The sequence below is a fragment of the Anguilla anguilla genome, chromosome 2, assembly GCF_013347855.1.
Source record: "Anguilla anguilla isolate fAngAng1 chromosome 2, fAngAng1.pri, whole genome shotgun sequence".
NCBI classification, from domain to species: Eukaryota; Metazoa; Chordata; class Actinopteri; order Anguilliformes; family Anguillidae; genus Anguilla; species Anguilla anguilla.
This window is the reverse complement of record NC_049202.1, coordinates 12,152,371-12,166,010: the sequence shown is the minus strand read 5'-3', so window position 1 is coordinate 12,166,010 and position 13,640 is coordinate 12,152,371. Positions and strand designations below refer to the sequence as shown.

At 46.6% G+C, this 13,640-nt stretch overlaps 2 protein-coding genes across 4 annotated transcripts in view; one reads left to right on the top strand and one right to left on the bottom strand.

Annotated features, from left to right (window-relative positions):
• Positions 1-1,433: 1,433 nt before the first annotated feature.
• fam13c (family with sequence similarity 13 member C) lies at positions 1,434-12,260 on the top strand. Of its 2 annotated transcripts, none has more exons than XM_035407135.1 (10): positions 1,434-1,945; positions 5,274-5,481; positions 6,307-6,448; positions 7,106-7,187; positions 7,697-7,893; positions 8,052-8,135; positions 8,223-8,318; positions 9,075-9,274; positions 10,123-10,224; positions 10,632-12,260. In XM_035407135.1, exons 1-10 carry the CDS (start codon positions 1,783-1,785, stop codon positions 10,753-10,755), a joined length of 1,398 nt encoding a protein of 465 aa, XP_035263026.1. In that variant the 5' UTR covers positions 1,434-1,782; the 3' UTR covers positions 10,756-12,260. The 2 variants fall into 2 exon arrangements, with proteins under 2 accessions (XP_035263026.1, XP_035263025.1); XM_035407134.1 differs by having other exon boundaries at positions 5,271-5,481.
• Positions 11,621-13,640, bottom strand: part of phyhiplb (phytanoyl-CoA 2-hydroxylase interacting protein-like b) — a 23,775-nt gene continuing 21,755 nt past the window's right edge. For both annotated transcript variants that reach the window (XM_035407137.1, XM_035407138.1), the window contains exon 5: positions 11,621-13,402. In XM_035407137.1, coding sequence (XP_035263028.1) covers positions 12,865-13,402 — 538 coding nt within the window. In that variant the 3' untranslated portion in view covers positions 11,621-12,864. The remainder of the gene's footprint in view (positions 13,403-13,640) is intronic.

The following is a 13,640-nucleotide window of genomic DNA, read 5'->3' as shown; positions in this document are numbered from 1 at the left end:
ACGGTGAAGCGTACGGCGTTTCGAAATCCGCACACGTTCGCAGGACACGACCTTCCCGGAGACCGCCGTACGGAGCGTGGTCATGGCGGGACACGTGACGCACGGAGCGTCAGAGAACGCAGGTCACCGGTGACGTCTCGTCATCCCCTTCCTGCAGCGATGAATGAAGGCATTCATAATTAACACGAGTGCTTCCTGGGAGAATCTGTGAACTGCGAAGTCGCTCAGTTTTCTTACACTGTGAATTCCGTCCAGCATCTTGCTTTGCTCACATATAAAGATATAACGTATAAAGGATCAGAAAGGAGAAAGGATTTGTGTAAACATAGGGTTAAATAACAGTAATAGTAGTTTTCAGGTCACTGGTTGTCACCCAAATAAAATGATTTTTATTTGAGGGATGAGCACAAGCAGGAATTATTTCTGATGCAGGGGTGACATATTCAGAGATAACATCAGTGCACATGATGATATCCTGTCCTCTTGATTAATGATAAATGATAATGATAAATTCATGAGGACCAATTGAACTGAAATTTTAATAAGCATGGTAGCCATGTCTTTTTTTTTTTTTTACATGTAATGATGTTCTCAGGCGAGTCGCACAGGCGAAAGCCCTATTGTTCGTCCAGCCATTCATGACAGGCATTGTGTGCGTGTGCGCGTCCGTGTGCACACACACGCGCCCGCGATTCGCGGTGGGTGTGAGCTTTCTGTGCCAGAGGCTGCAACGTGCATTAGCGAGCGTAGCTCTAACACAGTCTGTTGTCGAAGGTAGGGGAGGAGGGGGGTGGGGCGGAGGAGAGAAAAGCAGGAGGGGAGGGGAGGGAGGGAAGGAGGGGGGAGGGAGGGGTGGGTGGCTGTGACTCACTCTGCACGGTGAGGGAAGCATCGCCGCAGCCTCCTCAGCCACCCCCCCCCCCCACCCCGCTCTTCTAGACACCGCCGGCGCGAGCCCCGGAGATGGCGATGGCGTAGGTGCTGGGGTAGGTAGTGGCGGGATCTGCAACTGATGGTCGTGTTATTTGTGCTTCCTCTGCAGCATCCACCCAGCCCCTGCCATATGAGCGCGCTCTGCGCTCGTGAGTAGGTACCGGAGTGGGGGTGTGTGCGGGGGGTGTGTGTGGGGACGGGGGGGCTGCACGCCGCTCCTCTACCGTGCTGCTGTTTTTATGAATGAATGAGAACAGCTGGGAGGAGCTATACCCTCACCAGATCATGATGTCAACAGGCATCAATGAAACACACCCCCGCCGACGCAGGAGAAGCCGTTTTTACTGTAACGGTTCGCACAACAGCACCCCCGCCCCTCCCTACTCATCGCCACAATCGTCAACCACACCCCCCCCCACCACCACCACCCCCGCACTCCCCAACCCCCACCTTCCTGGCTCCTCCCTACACCTACCTGCACCCCCTCTCCCATCCTGCATCAGATAAGCCCGGCTGAGGAAATTACCACAAGGCTGCTGACGAAAAAGCCCCCCTCCCTCCTCCCTCCCCTCCTCTCCCAGTTCCCCCCACTACCGAGGCTGGCTTGAATAGCCCGTAGGAAGGAGGGCTCGTGCAGCAGTGGAGACGCGCGTGCTGACACACACGGAGCAGACGCCGAGCGCTCATGGAGGAAGAGAGCAGCAGCCGCCGCCGCCGCTGAGCCAGCGCCGCACCGCCGGAGTACCGCGCATCCCCGGAGCTCGCCGCCGCTCGGCACAGACCCTCTCCTCCTCCTCCTCCTCCTCCTCCTCTAGCGCTGCCTCCTTTTTGCCGGCTACGAAAGGCGGCATGTTCTGCTTCTGCTTCCAGAGCTCGCTCTTGAAGCTGCAGGCGCTGGAGGTGGACATGTGCTCCCCGCTGGGACCCCCGCCGGAGGACGCCGTCCCGCCGCCGGGCGCCCCGGAGCCCTGCCCGCCCCCCTCTCTCAGCGGAGACGAGGACAGCCCCGCAGGTAGGAGACGGACCCGCCTCCCCGCACCTCTCCCCCACCTCCCTGCCTCCTTCTCCCTCTCTCTTTCCCTTTCCCTCTCTTTTTCTCCCTTCTCAGCTCCACACCGTTGCTTGTGCCATACCCACTCCGGCTTATAGAGCGACATGTGCAATGTAGGTCATGTGTTAGAGCAGACATCAGCCCAGTGGGTCACGCTTCTGGGCTTTTGTGCTTTTTTAAGGCGTGTGTTTTCAACGGGGATTTCTTATTGTGCGTTCGCAGGTGTCGGCTAAGCTATCCGCGGTGGTGTTTTAATGACAGTTTCAATTGACGATTGTTCACTGGCATTGTTCACTTCAGCCCTGCCCGCTGTTTGCCCCAATTTGCTCCCTGATTTGGAAGCTACTCCGCTACATGGGCTAGGGGGCTGCCAGAGTCGAGGCTGGCGTCTGGGCGCGAGCGATCGTTCTGGCAGCAGACGGCAGTGTTGCTTCTCTCATTCCGCCTGTTGTTTACAGCGCGAGGCTAGCAGCACGGCGGCTGGGAGCTTATTAGAGCCCGGCGTCTATTAATAACCCAGCGCTTTTCGGAGCGAGGCCGCGTAGCACCAAGCGCCTGTGCCCCGCGCGGGCTGGCCCGCCTTCCCTGTCACCGTACCATGTGCCTCGTCAGCCCCAGATTCAGCCCGTCATCCGCGCCGCCGCCCCCCTTCTGCCCTCCCACCCCAGCTCTATTTTGACAATGCACTGGCTGGCTGGCTGGCTGGCTGACTGGACTCTTGGCTTTGACCTTTCTTGTTGCTTTAATAAACTATACACTCATTTTCGCTTCCCCAACCGCCCCCATCCGCGAAGGCACGTCCCCGATTCTCAAGTCGTGATGCACACGCCGGTGTGACGTGCTTATGTAAACAGTCGTGCCTGAGGAGGCCACACTCAGCTGTAGTGATATTGATTGAGGGAGGTTTTATTTTTTTCATATAGAGTATAACTTGTCATTACCATCATCGGTATCATGACTAATATCATGCTGTTATTAATAACAGAAGCACACCTTTTTTTGCCCTCTCTGATGTCACTCCATCACTTAATTGAACATTGCTGGGGTTTTTTTTTTTGCTTTCTGTCAAGAAACTGATGTGTATTTGTGGAGTGTGCAGAGAGTTATTCTCTGGAAAATGAAATGGCTTCAGTTTTGAGCCATGTTTTGGTGGACCTCTTCGCTAAAGGTCAGGGAGGTCCTTCTAATTAGCAGGAGCAGCTAATGGCTAATGGCTGTGCTTGATAAGTGCACTGTGAGGAGAGCACCTTGCGAGTGTCGGTCAGGGAAGTATTCTGTGGAGGTTTGCTGAACGAGGACCGAGGTCCTTGCATTGATTGCGCCAATTACGTTGAAAGCATTCATTATGTCACTGTGAAATTGTAGCAATTTTGGAGGCTGTTGGGTGGCTCATCATGTTAAAGGCACTTCCGTAGTGCAGAACGAATCCAGACTGTGCCAGTGCTGACTGTGACTAGCACCACCCCTCCCCAATGGCAGTTGGCTCTTGTGTCACCCAAGGAAGGGAAGGTTTCTGTCAGCCGAGATTACAGCATCTTATCACGTGCCAGTGACCCCCACTGTAAGAATGGGCACCCGAAAGTCTACTTGTAAAGCTGCAAATGAGGAGTCTTCCTTCAATTCATGTCTGTGCAAGTCTGACAACATGACATGTGTCACAGGAAACCACAGAGCACATACTACTTAGTGCTCTTCCAAATCGATAGCAGCAATGAACAGTTTAATTAAAGGGCATTCTGGACACTTCGGGTTCCTCTAGTCGAAATTACAACACCTTTTATACAAAGTACTCCCCCCCCCACCTCCATTTCAGGGCACCATAATGTTTGGTACAGTACAAGTGGGTTTACAGGTGTTTCTGAAAGTAAGGAAAAAATACAGTCAGAGACATATGCCAAGCATTAGGCTTACCAAAATCTGCTGTTGGGAACATTGTTAAGAAGAAAGAGAGCACTGGTGAGCACAGTAATTTCAGCGTGCCAGGTAAGCCAAGGAAGACCTCTTTGGTCGATGACTCAAAAACTCTCACCATAATGAAAAAAACCCCCAAGCACCTATCTGACAGATCAGAAACTCTTCAGGAGGCAGGTGTGGATGTGTCAGTGACTACTGTCCGCAGAAGACTTCACAAAAAGAACTACAGCGGGTAGATGGCAAGATGAAAACCACTAGTTAACTGTAAAAACATTATGTCCATGTTACAGTGTGCCTGTGGACAGGTCAGACCAAGATTCACTTATATCAGAATGATGGCAAGCGCAAAGTATGGAGACTGAACTGCCAAAGATCCAAAGCACCCCATCCCCCTCATCTGTGTAACATGGAGGTGGGGGTGTTATGGTTTGGGCATGTATGGCTGCCACAGGTACTGGCTCACTTGTCTTTACTGATGATGCAACTGCTGATAGCAGCAGCAGAATAACTTCTGAAGAGCGCAGAAGCATCTTATTTGCCATCGTACAGCAAGGCAATGAAACAAACAGCTAAAAGCAACAAAAGAGTTTTCTAGAGCCAAAAACAGAAATATTCTTGACTAGCCAAGTCGTGCATTTCAAATGCTGAAAAGAAAACTTACGGCAACTAGCCCCCAAAACAAGCAGGAGCTGAAGATTGCTGCAATACAGACCTGGCAGAGAAGATACTCAGCACCTGGTGATGTCTATGGGTCGCAGACTTCAAGCAGTCATTGCATGAAAAGGATAAGCAACTAACATGAATAAACATGATTACTTTAATTTACATACCATTAATACCAAAACATAATGTGCCCTAATATGGTGAAACCAAAATGTATAAAATACCCTTAAATAAAAGCTGAGAATGTCCACTTTAACCACGTGTGAATCATTTGATTACAAATCTAAAAGTGAGTAGTACAAAGCCAAATCCAAAAAAAAGGAGGTCACTAAGGCGGTCACTACACATATGTTTAACATTCCAAACTGTGTGGAAAAGGGGGGGAAAAGCACTTTAAAATTATGACTTTTTTTAAATTCAGGACATCTTATAGCACTTGGCCTTTTAGAAAGTTGACTTTGTGCAAGCATATGACTTGCCAATATGCATTTAATCATGATCTCCCTGTGACTTTTGGTGTCGGGTTACAAGTTTAATTTCCCATCAGAACATTATTGTTTTGCTGTCTGGAGAGCACAGTGCACAGTCATCAGATGGATACCCTAGATGGTGAACTCCTGCCTTCAGCATGTCTGTCTGCCTGCCTGTCTGTCTATCTGACTCATATTTCTGTTGTATAACCTCCCCCACCCCAACCCCCCACCCACAGCAGAAAACAGGCCTGTCCAGCGTTCCCCGGGCCAGGAGGGTGGGGGGACGGACGGCCTGCAGTCTCCAGGGCCCAGCCGGCTCCTGCACCACATCACAGACGGGGACAGCCCCCTGCCCTCCCCGCGCTGCGCCAGCTTCAGCCAGAGCCAGCGCTTCAACAGCGACACGGAGGCGGCGCCATCGCCCCCCTGCTCCCAGCAGTTCATCATGTAAGACCCCCCCCCGCGGCTCTCTCTCTCTGACCCCTCTCCGTCAGTCAGGTCCCACAGCACGGCCCTCCTCTGCCAGGAACTGGGATCGCGGCCACTCCAGGAGAGAACCTGAAGCGGGAAATGTTTATTATTGAAAGCGTTCGCAGCCGTGGGCCTTCACCAGGGCGGTGCTGAGAACGGCTAGTGCGTGATGGTTCATATACACCAGAATCTCACAGCCTCCCTCCGCTCTCACACATGGAAGGGCCACATTATCCTGCTTATCACAGCACAGATCAGAGGTGTGCCCAGTATCAGTTTGACTGCGGTGCTATCCGCCCACGGGTTCACGGTTCACCTGCTGGTTAAGAGATGTATCCAATGACTGTGAAAGTTGCTTTTTATCAGGGTGTCAATCTACAGGAGGAGTTCATGGAGGAAAAACTTGAGGAAAGATGAGGAAATTATTTTATAAGCTAATAGAAGAAGACAAGGGAATATTCAGACGTCACTTCTGTCAATGAGATGTACTGACCAACAGCTTTAGTTAAATGTTTGTTGATTACTCAAAAGATGTTATATATCCATAAAAGCAAATCAGAAAATGAGTTGACAAAATACTTTTCTGCTTATGAATCTATTCTTTGAAAATTCCTGCTCTTTGAATAGTGTGATTATGGATGTGTGCATTTGTGCATATGGGCTGACTGAGAATTTGAGTGCATTTTTGTGTCTTTTTGTAAGATGGAGTGGCATTCTGTGTACGTTGTCCACATTGAATGTTGCTATGTGACTATAGGCAGGCAAATTCATGATATACTGGTGGGCATTTGTCTTCCTTAGGGCTAGAGGCATTGTGAGAACAGAGCCTGCAGGGGGCGCCAAAGACACACTGTCAATCCCCCTTCTCACCAAACACATACAGACCGTGAAGAGGAAAATCCGAAAATTTGAGGAGAGATTTGAGCAGGAGAGGAAATACAGGGTATGTACAACTTTTTAAATATTTATTTTCCAAAAAGTTGCGGATGTCCCACTACTATTACAGGACATTTAGAATAGATGACCTTCAGTAATGCAATTGTACGTCGCTTTGGATAAAAGTGTCTGGCAAATAAATGTAATGTAATATGATTTTAAGAAATGTGTTTTCATTTCTGTGTATGTTTATAAGTGAAACACAATAACATTAGGTTTGATGATCATTAGGGTATTCAATCTTATCCGAAAATTGCTGATGTGGGTACAGATTTTTGGTTTTAGCCAAGCACTACGACGCCTGCAGGAAAAGCTGTTAGCGTGTGCGGGATTTTTTTTTCTCCTGTGACTAAGGCGGGAGGGGGGATTTCCTCTTGCCTTACTGCACTGTCACCATGCTTGTTTTTCTGGGCCAAACTGGTTCAAGCTTGCTCAGACCTGATATCTTTTTAAATATAGGCGTAGGCCTATCATACTTTCCTCACTAAAGGGCAAGCTCGGCAAAAACTGAAACGGTCCACAAAGTCATTCCAAAAAAACAGACCAAAATCTCAGGATTGGGCGCCCTCTGAAGGCTAGCCTGTTTACTGCAGAAAAATTGAGCGTCTTAAATCACTGTCTGCTCAAAGGTTTTTTTCAGCGTGCTTTGTTCTCTGTCCCTTAGCCCTCTCATAATGACAAGACGGCAAATCCAGAGATGTTCAGACTAATGAATGAGCTGGCCAAGTCTCGCAAGCAGCTTAAAGGTATGACATTGATCGTCCGTCATGTGTTGATAAATGCGGGAGTAATTATGCAAGGACTGTAGACTGTTCCCCCAGTCCTGATAATCGATTGTTTTGTCTGTGATCAACGGATAACCACAGACAAAAATAATTTAAAAGGGGATATCAGACCAGTTGAGACTGCAGGCAGTAAGTCCCCCGAGGTATTAGAACATAATGTCGTTAAGAATGTTGAAACCACCTCCAGGAATCAATGCACAGCTCGTATATTCTAGGTCTCGCAGGTGGCTGGTGATGTCATAATTACAAGCCTCGCACGTCGTAAAACTGTCCCCAAGCACCAACACATAGGAAGCGAATACATAACACATAAGGAAGTGATAACCAAGGGCACAAACAGAAACAGAATAATAACGTGTCCACTGCTGCCCTTACGGTACATTTACTTGCATAAATACCTGCATGTTGTTCTTTCTTAAATTTCGCAATGTCCATGATTATAATTTTAAACGTTTGGATTAATACTCCAGATCTGAAGCTGAAACAGTCTGTAGACGAGCTTCGGGATGACCGAAGGATCGCACTCACTGAAATATGCAGATACAACAATGACCAGCAGGGAGCGACAGAGCCACAGCATAAACCCTGCTTGGAGGAGACAGTCGACGCCCTGCTGAAGAGATTGCGGGAAAAGCGACAGGCACTCGGTCTCCCAGACAACATGAAGGTAAATTTAGAGCCATTAGGTCCATGTCAGAGCGCTGCGCTGTACGCCTCTTGCGTGCACGGGTAATTGGCAGGTTACATTGCTTTTTTGAACGATGTGTCTAAAACGTTAACTGTGAACTGATATTTTCTTTGCTCTGTTTCATTTTTTTAATTCAGGAAATGACTCAAAACCAGATGGTCCTGGAGAAAATTACTCTGCAGAAGTGTCTGTTGTACTTTGAGAGCCTGCATGGTCGCCCAGTAAGAGCTTTATTATCTGTTATGCTGATGGCTAGGCAATGATGATATTCAAATATTAAATTGTTATAAAAATATGTCTGTTTTCAGGGCACAAAACAGGAGAGGAACCTGGTAAAGCCCTTGTATGACAGATACCAAATGATCAAACAGCTGCTGTGTGCCTCCCCCTCCATCACCACAATAGTGAGTTTGTGTTTATTCTCTAATCTAGTGCATGTCACTTTAATTCCTCTGATCTCTTGCCCTGATCACTCACAGCTCTCTGGTCCTTCCCATATGATAGGACGCTAACTGAGTGCAGTGGCTTCTGTGCATTTGTGTAGTTAGTGCCACCATTTGCTTTTCATCCATTATCAAACAGAATGTGTTTTCAGTGGGATTGAGATTGACAGTGTGGTGAGTTATTTTCAAACAAGGTTGACAGAGAGCTGTGTCTTCTAATCCAAGTCAGATTTTGGGGTGTTTACAAAAAATGGTGTATTAAATAAGATTGCACACCAGTAGCTAGCTTATTTTTTTTGTTGTGTGAATAATAGATTTTCCACTAGTTCCACTCGATTTGTTTAGAATGTTTGGAGGTGCGGCAGTGCTCCTGTTCCTTACCTTAATCAAGCCACATTTCTGAGACACAGTGAAACCACATTACAGAGATAAACTAAGAATGGGTTGAATTGTTTCTCCAGTGGCGCAGTTGATAAAGTTTCTTCAAAGGTGGACGCTTGGTATCACCCCGCCAGGGCTAGTGTGGGTTTCACTTGGCCGGGGTCTGCTACGTTCACTGCTGCTAATGGAACGGCATGCTGGCCTGCAGACGCACTGACTCAACGGGCACGGGCATCAGAGGAGGGCATGTGTTTCAGCTGCAGTGTCCCGTGCGTGGGAGCTCTGACAGGAGGCCCCGGCAGATGGGCTGACTCAGCGTTGCCTTGCCTGATGCAGGAGGAAGAGGACGACTCCGACGAAGACTGCGCGCAGCGCCGCCTGGCCCTGTCCTGCCTGGCGACGTCCCCGGTGGCCCCGGACGAGCCCCCGTGTCCACAGGAGGAGGACAGCGACACGGCCTTCGTGTCGCCGCTGGACGAGGTCAAAGCGGTCCGCCAGCCCGCCATCACCATGTCCAACCTGCACGAGGCGTCAAGGTAGAGCGCCGCCCTCCCCTTCCCCCCGCGCGAGGTCAGAGGTCGCCGGCCTGTGCTCGGACAGTTGCGGCTCAGCACGTTTAAGCCCCGTCTTAACCTTAAGCCACCTAATTCAAGCTTCGGTTGCAGCTCGCAATGGTTTTAACAAGTTTGCCTCTCTTTGAAGTTAGTTATTGTTAGAGTTGGTCTTCATAAGTAGCATTAGGAATAGAAAATAATATGTTAGCGATTTTGGGAAACTGTTGTGTTGTGTATGTACATGCATATATGTGTATGCACAATCGTTGTTTTTTACTTAATGAGTAATTAGATAAGAAATAAGAATGTGTATTGACTGTGTGCTTCAGAACATAGGAACTTTTTAATGACTACTGCCTGTTTAAGCCATATAGTAGGACAGCCATGAATGCTGTATGGCTCACATTAATCTAAGTGCTTCAGTTTCATCACATTCCCTCTGCGAAAGCAAAATTTAATCTGCCAGCGATGACAAAGGAGCGAACAGTCATCTCACCAGTCTGTTTGCCTTAAGTGATTAATTATTGAATCTGTCTTCAGTTCCAACAGTGGCTCGCAAGAGATATGCCCGCAATTATATTTAGGTTGGATCAAGACAAGCCTTTTTTCAGGCAATATAAACAACAGATTCACACAGAAGCGAACCTGATAATAGAATATGTCTCAGAGCGTACATCCGAGTCGGAAAATGAGCACGTCTAGTTAATCCACATGATTGAAAATGTCTTATTTGATGTATTAGCCGCAGTTAGCCAAAGACGAGAAGCTGAAGTGGATTTGTAGAGCATGAGGGAATTGTTGCGGTGTTTGTGCTGTGCACCCCATCCCAGGCCGGAGCTGTTGGAGTGTCTCAGAGAAACCAGGGTGGAGAAGAGACGCCGACGCAAAGCCCTCCGAGAATTCGAGGAGCAGTTCTTCAAACAGATGGGGAGGTAAGGAGTAAGACTCCTTAAAAAAAAAAGACGACATTTCAGATTTTAATTTTTTTTTTTTTGCTTTTTGCGTTTTAATGAATGGTTATGTTTTCAACATCGCTTAGAAAAAAAAATAGAAGAAAAAATAAAATAACATCCACAAAAGTAGTCAGCAGAAATGATACAACAGCGTAATGCACACACCCACTGAGCACTACAACAAAATGACAGACTGGGGGGGGGGGGGGGCACAGCTGTTCTGTACATATAATATTTTTCGTAAATGCATTGATTAAAATAAAATACATTTTTTTTCCCACTGATGTACAAAACTAGTTTAATAAGGCAACACAGGGGGGTTTATAAGCGGTGTGCATGGAAAGGGACGACCCTGCTTAATGCGTTACTCTTCTCCTCTACGGAAGGACTGCACAAAAAGACGACCGCATTCCCATGGCCGAGGAGTACCACGAGTACAAGAATCTAAAAGCTAAGCTCAGATTACTGGAAGTCCTTCTCAGTAAACAAGAAACCTCCAAGGCTATCTGAGAGAAAACCCTTTCCGTTTGTATCTATTTATTTATTTATTTATTTTTTATTTTTCAAAGGAACTGCTAGGACATGAACTGGAGTGTTTCATATTGGACGTTGTTGTGCCATACTGACACTTTTATGCACTTTAATAACCATCATCTTGGTCTACACAGTAATGAGATGGCAAGCTATTCAGCTGTTGCTATACAACCCCAAAATGCCCCTTGCCCTTTGTGACACAAATGCAACGCACTGCACTATGTAGCAACCATTGTTAAGTGCTACTCTATTTAAAAGTCCAGAGAAAGAGCTGATGTTTGTGTGAAAAAATGTATACACTTCTATGCTAAAATATGGCACTTTATTGTTACTATATATATATTTTTTAAATCAAAACCAAAATAACATGCAGCTTTATCAGATCTGGTCGTAATTCAAAAGGTGTCTAATTCTAGTATCATTAAGTAGTATTGACTTTAAATTGATAATATTGAAAAGACAATATGCAAATGCTCAGATTTGCAACTCTACCATAGAAAATTGTTTTCTTCCCCAATGCTATTCAAATTTATAAGCTCTTAGCACACCAATTAAGTCTTTCCAGAAAATAAGTACTTTCCATAACATCAATTGGTGCCGGTATTGAATTCTCCTTATCGACTAGTAATGGCCTCAAGAAAATAAATATGTCATTTGGAACGAAGACCAAATAATGAGTCGTATAAAGATATACAACCTGAAAATCAATTAGGCTAACAATAAACTGCTGTTTGTTAATGAAAAGGCGTAAGCCATGCCTTTTAACAGCATCCTTTGTGCACTCATTCCAAATAGGCCGTACAAGTCCATACAGTACAATTTTATAATCCTTTACATCACAGTCTGGACATTTTTATAGTTTTTTTTTTTTTTAATATCTGGAATGTAGCTGTAATATGGTCATGATTTTCGTGAGCAGCATTTTATTAAATATATTACTTTGTACTGTGAAATATGAGAACCACTAAAGGGAGTACAGAAGCTGTGCTCACGTGATGCTTTCTGTTAAGTGCAATTCTGCTTGAGAAACTTGTCATTCAAAAGACCCACAATCTAAATTATTACAATGGAAATGTATCTATAACCTATAACGGCAAGTAACGTTAAAAAACGGTAAAATCCCATTGAGTGTCTGCATGCCGATGAACTATTAAGCTGTTAAATTGTTGTGCTACAATCAATGTGGTTGAGAATGTTCTGTTCCCTATGGCCCAAATTAGATTCTATGGTCTTAACACATCCTTTGTTAAATTATTTTGTCTTAAAGAGAGCTTGTGTATGTTAGCTTGTTAGTGCACGTAATTCTGGCAAAGTCTGTATTCGTTTTTCTTTCTCTTTTGTTTTTGCTTGGAAGGTGTTTTTCCCCAAAAAATCGACTCGTTGCTATGATCTGAATTCTTGATATTGTGCACTTTTGATTTGTTCATTTTCTATACAATGGTAAAAATAAATATTTTTCTATCACATTTATTATGCTCAAACACAGTCTATGTTTTCGTTATTCTGAATAAATACCATGTTACACTGCAGAACAACAAGGTGTAGGTGCTGACATTTCAAGGATTTCAATATTAAATTCATGCTGCAGGTACAACCCATCATGCTCTTATGAATTATCCAGTAATTTGATTTAATTACAAGATAGCGTTAATATTCATTTATAATACCTTTGAGAAGCTGTTATCAATGATCTTCTACAGCAGTTTGATCATTTTGTTACCTTTGGCAAAATATTACATTGCAGCTCTAAGGTTGGAGAAATGTCTGTTACAAGCAACACAGCCAGGAGGAGGGTGAAAGGGGGCGGGGCTAGGGGTGTGGGTAAATAAAGCAATGTTATCGTATGTCTTGGCAGGGACTTCACAGATACCTCCCGAAAAATGATTAGAAAACCGAAAAAAAAACAGGAACACAACAAATCTAGCGAGAATAGATTTGAGAAAAAGATGAAAAACGGGCCGAAGGAGAGACCGCCGTTCGGCAAAAAAGCCGTGTGAAGCATGCCGCGGAAGAGTGGGAACGATGGCGGATGTAACATTAAAGGGGTCAAACAGTCTGTTTGGGCGTTCCTCAGGGGGGGTGGGGTTAGCGGCCCACGCTGATGTTGCAGGTCTTGCAGCTGGGGTCCTTCTTTGCGTTGACCGTGGACAGGCTCATTAGCTGGTGACCGCTGATCTCGGCCACGGTCCCCAGGGCCAGGTCCACGGGGTCGGTGTAGATGACCTCCAGGATGACGTCCTGCGCGTGGTGGAAGGCCAGCCGGCCGTCCTCCTCCCGGGTGCAGGTCAGGAAGCGGTTGTCGGTGATGTCCAGCGCGGGCAGCCGCTGCTTGCAGAAGTCGTCGCCGGGCGAGCCCTCGGGGGCCAGCACCAGGATGACGTAGTGGTAGGCCGTGTACATGCAGTAGAAGTCCCCGAAGTACAGGTTGGTCTTTGGGTTGAACAGGGCCTCGGCGTCGATCTGGAAGCGGTAGCGGCCGTACGGGGAGTCCTGCGGGGGCTTGCCCGTGTTGAACTCGGTGTTGCAGCTGAAGAAGACGCCCTCCAGCTTGCCGCTGATGGGGGAGCCGTGGCTGCCGCTGTTGTCCTTCACCGAGGGCAACATTTTGTTTTCCTGGGCCTCCCTGGAATGAACAGAGCAGGTGTGTCTTGTGATACTGAATGGTACTTACATTGTCACAAACTGAACAGAGCTTAGAAGAAAACATGAATCTGAATTACACATGGTTGTGGAATGCCGAATTTGCACTGAAAGGCAGAATGGTTCTATGAGCCATTTGAAAACGTTGAAAAAGTTGGATTTTAAATACTGTTCCATGCATTTATAGATCTGACAGTTGAGGGACCATTGCGCGTGGTATG